The following is an 8,271-nucleotide window of genomic DNA, read 5'->3' as shown; positions in this document are numbered from 1 at the left end:
ACTACATATATAACAAATTAAATAGCAATAACTCGTATTAAAATTTAAACTCAAATTAAGTAAAATAAACATTTTTATGATTGTTAATCATATTTAATTTAGGGGACTAAATTTCTATTATGTACTCTACATTACAACTGATGTATGGTTTTCCTAAAGTTTGGAAGGAATTTATTTATGGTAAAATGTGGTGGTGACTTTTCATTAAAATTGGTATGCATCACAAATGTGCATACTTGTGTGTATTCACCAAACTATTTGGCCCTTATATCAGGTTGTTTTAATGTGACAGTTCACGTTTTTTAATACACACTTATAATTATATTTTTAAAAAATCCAATGACATTTTTACACTCGTCACAAATCATCATTTTGCACTTTAGAGTTTATTATATATATATATATATATATATATATATATATATATATATATATATATATATATATATATAATATTCCAACGTCAAAATTATATTATATTATTATTATTATTATTATTATTATTATTATTATTATTATTATGTTCAAATTGAGTTCCAAATCAACCACCAATTATAAATTACAAACATAATAACCAAAGAAAAAAGCCAGCCAGTTAACTTTTATAAATTAAATTAAATTAAAGTTCGAAGACCTACACAAAGCAATCAAGGTGAGATTACGAAGCCACCAAAGCTCAAACTCAACCCAACCGAAACGGCCAGCACCAAGACAACTCTCGGACTGAACGCCGGGGACGCAAATGAACCAGGACCCGCGGGTGAGTTATCGCCCGCTGGAGTGTTCCCTGCCCCCGGAACAGTAGTACCCGGAGATCCTGGTGGAGATGACGGCGAGATAACTGGTGGAGATGATAATCCGTTTGGAGATGGCGGTGTTGGGGGGCTCCTAACGGCCAGGACGACGGTAACTAGCTTCTGGCCTTTGTCACAGTTTTCTTTGGTGCCGGTGATGAAGTAGAAAGGCCCGGATCGATCAAGTTTGAAGACTGAGTTTCCATCGTCCAATTTCCGTATCGGATTTCCGGTGTTGCAGTTGTCATAATCATCTTTGTTCACCACCAAAACCGAATCCGAGCCTTTTTGATACCTAAACACTGACATATGTAGAAAACCACAAAACAAAGTTCAGTGAAGTATGCTCGTAGTCACTGAAAATTCAATCAGCTTTCATCAATAAGTACTTACGGAGAGTGTCATTAACACTAAATCTGCTTCTTCCAGCCCACTGACTGTAGCTTGCAGAAGGGTTTAAAACCCAACCATCTTTGCCTCCAACAATGAATTGATAAGCATGCGAGGATCGAATAAGACAAGCAAAGACCAACGCGAGAGAAGAGAGAACACAGATCATCATCAGATTATCAGCCATGGCTTGAAAAAGAATCGATGGTGGTACAGAAAACAGAATGAATTCTTAGAATGAATCGAAAGGAATAGAAGGACAAAGAAAAATGAGGAAGAAATGGATTTTATAGAGACGAAGACTAGAGAGTTTACCGTTGCATGTAGGAGACATGTGGCATACACCCAAAGACTAAACGGTAAGCAAAAATATTGAACTGGAGAGTACCTGGCACTTGAATTGTATGAACCCTAGAGGATCCGGATAATTTTCAAAAAATATTTAGGTTGCAATTACATTTGTTGATATATCTGAATTTGTAAAAATAATAAATAAATGTTTGAAATATTGTTAGTTTTGAAATGATAAGAAGTAAAAAATTACTTAAAAATATTGCAATTTTTTTATTTAAATCCGTAAATCCAAACATAGTTTGTGTTTTAAAAAAAAATTCTACAACATCTTATTCACACAAAAAAAAATCTGAAATTTTTGAGCTTACGTATGTTTTACGGATGAAAATCAACACAAAACAATAAAATTATGATACTAATATATGATATTTGAATACGTATTCTTTTAAATGTGACACAAAAGATAAGATATTTGACTATAAAACTGGAATAACTTTATTGGCATCAATATTTGATGCACTTGTTTGGGTATTCGAATATCATATCTGAAATATCATATCTAAAATATTCGATACTCAAATATCATATATTAGTATCATTTTAAATATTTTGTATTGATTTTCATCTTAGAAAAGACGTGTCATTAATATCAATACTTGTTATACATGTTTAAGTTCTCAAAAATTATATATTATTATCAAATTTGAAAGAACTGGTATTCAAATATCATATATTGATACGATATTTTCAATATTTTGTACAAATTTTCATTCGAAAAACGATATACCAGGGTGTGCAAAAATCCTTTTTTTTTTTGTGAATCAAATAGCACAAACACATTTTTTCTGGTACCAACGATTCCAAAACCGAAGTTTGGGGATTTAAAGACAATTTACCCTCAAAATATTCAAAAAAATTTGAATCAATATTAGTAAAAATAGTTTGGAAAAAAACATACATGATGAATTTATATTAAGAATTTTGAATTCATTAGTTTCATAACTAACTATTGGGGGAAAAATATAAGAAAAATACCAACAATCTAACAGGTAGAAGATTTTGTTGATGATATGTATTTTTCAAAATCATCTTCACGAGATCTGCAACCTAAAAATAAAAATATTAAACAAGATATGATAATAAGTTTGAAGTAGAGGCAAGAGAGAACTCTCATGAAGCTCACTGAATATGTCAATCGTCTACCAAAAAACAATGACTTACAACGTGTGATAGTAGTACTACAAATCACAAGTTCAACAAACAAAAATGTAGCAAACTCTCTTTGAAAAGAGAAGAAATATTCAATTATAATATAAATTCAAGTGTTCTTCTTTTTGTTTGATTCTCTCAAATGTAGTGATATATTATGAAGAATATGTTGTGTCTTTGATATCTACGTTCCTTCACTCAGATCAAAGCTTTTTGGAGTGTAAAAAACCGATCACAAGTCCAAATGAGCATGGGCGGAGTCAGAATTATTATTCAGTGTAGGCAATAATATACTATAATTAATAAAGCAAAAAAAAAAAACCGATTAAACAAAAACCATAAAAAATGTGTTCTAAGATTAGAACACAAGCTACACAAAGCCAGAAACATCTGTTAGTTGATGGAAAACATCAGAAAAATGACAAAAAATATTGCGTACAAAACCAACAATCAAAACAAAATCTGATAGAAAATATAAATTTTACAAACGAAAAATATGCATAAATTCATTCTCGCTTGCAAAAAAATAAAACAGTTGAATGATCGAATAATATTAAATGAAAAAAACGATCTTAAATTTCATAAAATTCTGGATTTTGTTGGGAATATAAAAAATGTGACATTAGTAAATATGAATTGGAATGATTATTAATCAAATCATATGAAGTATGGGGCTTATGTGGAAAAAATTGTATAGAATATTACATATTGTCAATCAGAATAGTACTATCAAGTAAAAAATCTAAAATTTGAGTTTATAAATTATTAAAGAAATATTTTTGTTGTTTTTTAAGTTAATTTGGGGAATTACACAATATTAGAATATCAAAACTTAAAATTTTTGATTTACAACTTAAAATATATATATATATATATATATATATATATATATATATATATATATATATATATATACTTAATTTTTTTCCTAAAAATTATAATATATATACATAGTTAGCTAAGGCCCAGTGTAGGCAAGTGCCCACACTGGGCCTTAGCTGGCTCCGCCCATGCAAATGAGACCTCTTGTAAGCATTGATCCGTAAAAAGACGACACTTTTTTGGGAACAGTCAACGCTGACTCCCCCACACCACTTTTCGGGTGAGGGTGCGTTTACCATTAGAAAATAGAATAAAAATATTGTTAGCTAGCGCCCCTCGCCACTTTGGGTGCACCTATACTTCGAAAAAATGCACCTTGAAAAAATTTCAGGTGGTACAGTCCCCCCAAAAAAGTGACTCCCCGTGCTGTTACAATAATGTATTTTTTTCGTTTCGAGTATCTTTTTTTTTCTAGTATCTTTATTGCTTAATTTTCATTCATTACGCATTCCAACATTTTTTTTTTGTTGAGAAACTTTGTGTTCCAACATTTTTTTTTCATTACGCATAAAACGAGAAACTTTGCGTTCCTCTCTTTGATCATTCTCTAAGCAGCTACGAATTGGAAGCAAATGATTTCTCCCCATCAATTCCTTGCTTTTATTCTTCAAAAACAGGTTCGCCAAATGCCGAACAATTAAGTAGAATGTTCCCAAGTCCATCCCAGCCAAATGTCGAACACTAACATCATCTTGCCAATCCACTGCATCTTTTCAATAAATATCAAATCATTTCCAAACACATGTAAAAACTTCATGGCGATCAAATCGACCTGATAGGATTTCTTGAATGAAATCACAAATTCTTGCTAGGAATGTCTGTCATCGAGGCAAAGGATAGTCTTGTAGCTTAAAAAGTTAGCTCACATATTATGACCAAACATCCTGCATTCGGCACGATCCAAACTCTCCCCCCTAAATCCTTGGCATAGCCTTGTGCCGCAGGATAGATGGGAAGAACTACTAGCTTGAATCTGAAGGAGAAGATCGATGAATTGAAAAATTACTCGAATCCTTGTCTGATTGCCACGGAGACCATGAGGAATCATGTAGTTGATGGTTTCTGGTCTGTTGACACCAAAAATATACTTGGTCGGTACCTTGATCACTAAGATATTATCAATCTCGTACCTTGATCACGAAACAACTACTGATAGTGCCTCGAGGCTTACGACAAAATTTAAGACAATCAAGATAATCTTAAATCTTTGTATGATTATATTACAAAATCACCAAGGCACCTCGCAAGATTTCTGCGCATTCATTCCTTCATTGATTGTATAATTATTTCTTCGGATGAAGATACTGATATTTAATCGTTTTATAGCATTATATTGAACTCAAAATGAAAATCACTTAATTGGGATTTTGTTCAAAAAGTCATTAGAGAAATAAATTAATCGAAAATAGATCTCATTGGGGAATTTTTCGGGTTCATCTAACGGGACAAAACTTGAACAGGCCTGGCTTCAATGTCGGAGGATAAATCATGCATGGGACAGCTCCACTCTTGTCCACTTTGAGAACTTCGAAAGCAGAAGAAGACCTATCATCTGGACTGATAGACCACAAACTAACCCGATCCATAGTCCCTATTTCCAAACCAAAAAAAGAAAAGCAGTCGACAAAGTAATTTTAGTGTATAAAAAGACCATCTTCATAAGTTGAGCATCTAATTTAAAAAAATGGGATTTTAGTACGTGTTCGATACATGCAGAAGAAATATGATGCTAGTAAAAATTAATACGAATATATATAGGTAAGTTTACCTTAGCATATAGTTTAAACTTGAAACCGAGTAGACCAGCAACAGGCATGCCAATGCAATAGAACGTTCCCAAGTTAATAAACACTGCCAAATGCTGCCAACCACATCCCCTTGCTACTCCTGTAAATTTAGTGCAATTTAAGAATTTAACATAAAAAATTATTCAGATAATCTTCAAGAAACATGCACACTTTTGGGGAGCAAACCAACCTGATAAGATTCCTTGAATAAAATCGCATGTAACAGATGCAATCAGTAGGGGTGTCATCGAGGCAAATGCATCGATAATCACATGGCTGTCGCTAAAGGAGCTAGCCCACATATTATGGCCAAAAAATAGGGCTAATACAACACAAACTACAACAAGAACAGTTAGTTTAAGGGTGACAACCATGGCATGTCTAGCTCGAGCTGGATTTTCTGCTCCTAACTCGTTAGATACCCTCGTGCTGCAAGGACAAATGGCAAGATTTATTAGATTTAATCGGAAGGAGGAGATGGAGGTAGTTGAAAGATTTGTCGATTTTCAGAGTGATTACCTAGCTGCAGCACTGAGGCCATAAGCAACCATAAACAAGATGGCTTCTGTATTTACACTGCATAAATATTACAGGGGCTGATACTTAGACAATAGACAAGAAACGTGCTTTAAATGATTATCTTTTCAAATTTCATGGCAAAATCTTTTGATCCAGACAGAGTTTCAGAGAAATATATAAGCAGAAAACTCACCACATTGCAATCAGAGAAGTAGTAACTTCAGAGTTTGGCATCAATCCCGCCAGCAAAACTAGAATCTCAAATGCCCAATACTCCAGACTGATTCAAACAGATGAATAAAAAAAATTAATTGTTCCATCCAATTTTCAATCCGATTGAACACGGATCATATAAAAACATGAATTTATAAGAATTACTAACCAAACCATGGCTGCAGAAGGCAGAGCAATCTTAAAATTCGTAAAGACATGACTAAAAGACTCGCGGGTAAAACCTTCCCATGTATTCTCAAATTTCTTCGCTTTGAGCACATATAAACTTAACATAAGTACTGAAATCCACAACGAAATTGAAGCTGCTACTGGAGCTCCCCTATATCCCAGTGTGGTCCAGTGAACCAAAACGTAGACGATTCCCAAATGGAGGGCTAAAGGGACCAACGAACACACGACGAGCGGCATTACCACGCATTGTGTCTGAAGAAATCTCAAAAGATTTTGCAAAAAACCATAAGCAAAGAGCCCGGGAATGAGATACTTCAGATAGAGACCAGCTTGATCTGCTATTTGAGCATCTTGATGCAAGAAAATCAATACGCTATCGGAAAACCACCACAGAATGGATACTGCAATCGTGAAGACGATGGTTATAATGCATGACGCTTGTAGATATATCCCTAGCATCCCATATAGTTTTGCACCATATCCTTGACCACATAATGTCTCAAGTGCACCACTCAAGCCAACCTAGAGCGAGAAGCAAAAAGTTCATGATCAATCAATGAGAAGAATTGAAGCAACACTTCATCTGATAGTAGATTTAGGTCCATCCTTTTCTTCATGTTATATACGTTTTGAGTATTTCCCAGATGTTTCATAAAAGATAAAACAAAGTTAAAAATGTTACCTTTTTTAGGTAACTACGGATACTACTAATTCTAAAATCAATTTTCTAGAGAGAAAGACAGACAGCCAATTAAAGCAGTAAAGTTGTCTATAAAACTCGGCATCCCTGTTTTTCGAAAACCCTTTCATGCAAATCATCACTGTATCATCAAATATCGCTTTTTTGCATCACCGATATCGCATGAATCGGTAGAATTTGCAACCAAGATTAAGAGTGAATTAAAAAAGACAATTTTCATGACAATCCCATTTCTTGTAGCCAATATTAAATTTCCTTACATCATAGAACAAGGACCAGAATAGACAGAGACAGATAAATAAATGTCAAGATAAATCAACAGATCGCATTAACCGTCTCCAAAACAAAACCTCTTAATTACATCTTACAGCACTAATTACAATAAGAAGATCACGGTCCCTTGCTGAAAATGCTCTAAGAGAGCATACACCACAACAAGAAGAAGCACGCAAGTTCCAAATTAAAGAAAGTGATTCGGTTAAAAATCACTTCTCGGATCAAAATCACATGCTCTAACAACAGTTACATGCTTCAATATGCCAAAAATTAAATTCAACCACGATCATACAAATCTATCAACAAATGCATTGAGTAATAGCAGGAAATAAGAAGAAACAGAGAAACAAGGTACGTACCATGAGAGCGTAACCAGTGACAGCAGCCCAAGAATTGGCCAGATTGGACCCAGCGAGCTCGAGTTCTCCGAGGTGGCCGGCGAACATAACAGACACCAATGGAATGAAGTAATACGAAACATTGGTCAGTATCATTGGCAATGCGAAAAGCATCTGATCTTTAGCCTCTTCCACATCAATAACCTTGCTGAGCCATCCCCCCTCCTTTTTCCTCACCAGCAGCGGAGTCCCCGCCTCTGCGCCATAGCTCGATGACATCTTCACCTACACAAGCTACTGAACTAGCTCTACTCCTGCACCACCACTCTTCTACTTGCTGATATATTATATCCTGGTGGAAGATGGTGTGGAGAGCCTCGTATCCAACGTGAATCCCGAACTTCTGTCTTCTTCGAAGTAAAAATATAACTGGGACTATTTATTGTAAGAATTTAGACTACTTCTCAAGTTTTATCGATTCAACCCCAACAACCAGTCCAAAAGTCAAAGTTCCTATCTTTTTCTTTTTTTGGAACAGTAATTTACATCTTTTTTCATGTTATAAAAAAATATATATTCCCTCTCTTTCAGAGAAAAAAATAACGTGGCTTTATTGTATTATTTACCTACCCATATGCAATCAATATGAAATTTTTTTGAGCCAATGAACCACATAG

General features: G+C 34.1%; 2 protein-coding genes across 3 annotated transcripts; both read right to left on the bottom strand.

The window, feature by feature from the left end:
- Positions 1 to 552: 552 nt before the first annotated feature.
- On the bottom strand, positions 553 to 1,698 carry LOC140814772 (early nodulin-like protein 2). The gene is made up of 2 exons (XM_073173863.1): positions 1,188 to 1,698; positions 553 to 1,096 (listed from the first exon to the last, which is right to left on the bottom strand). The coding sequence occupies exons 1-2, from the start codon at positions 1,369 to 1,371 to the stop codon at positions 648 to 650; spliced, it is 633 nt and encodes a 210-aa protein (XP_073029964.1). The 5' UTR covers positions 1,372 to 1,698; the 3' UTR covers positions 553 to 647.
- A 3,098-nt stretch (positions 1,699 to 4,796) lies between these two features.
- LOC140814651 (protein DETOXIFICATION 18-like) lies at positions 4,797 to 8,073 on the bottom strand. 2 transcript variants are annotated; one of them, XM_073173692.1, is made up of 8 exons: positions 7,616 to 8,073; positions 6,258 to 6,802; positions 6,069 to 6,155; positions 5,876 to 5,932; positions 5,547 to 5,785; positions 5,338 to 5,456; positions 5,049 to 5,160; positions 4,797 to 4,849 (listed from the first exon to the last, which is right to left on the bottom strand). In XM_073173692.1, exons 1-7 carry the CDS (start codon positions 7,871 to 7,873, stop codon positions 5,056 to 5,058), a joined length of 1,410 nt encoding a protein of 469 aa, XP_073029793.1. In that variant the 5' UTR covers positions 7,874 to 8,073; the 3' UTR covers positions 4,797 to 4,849; positions 5,049 to 5,055. The 2 variants fall into 2 exon arrangements, with proteins under 2 accessions (XP_073029793.1, XP_073029792.1); XM_073173691.1 differs by lacking the exon at positions 4,797 to 4,849 and having other exon boundaries at positions 4,875 to 5,160.
- Positions 8,074 to 8,271: the final 198 nt, after the last annotated feature.

Source organism: Primulina eburnea, chromosome 15, assembly GCF_022965805.1.
Source record: "Primulina eburnea isolate SZY01 chromosome 15, ASM2296580v1, whole genome shotgun sequence".
In the NCBI taxonomy this organism is placed as follows: domain Eukaryota; kingdom Viridiplantae; phylum Streptophyta; class Magnoliopsida; order Lamiales; family Gesneriaceae; genus Primulina; species Primulina eburnea.
This window is presented reverse-complemented; position numbering and strand designations above follow the sequence as displayed.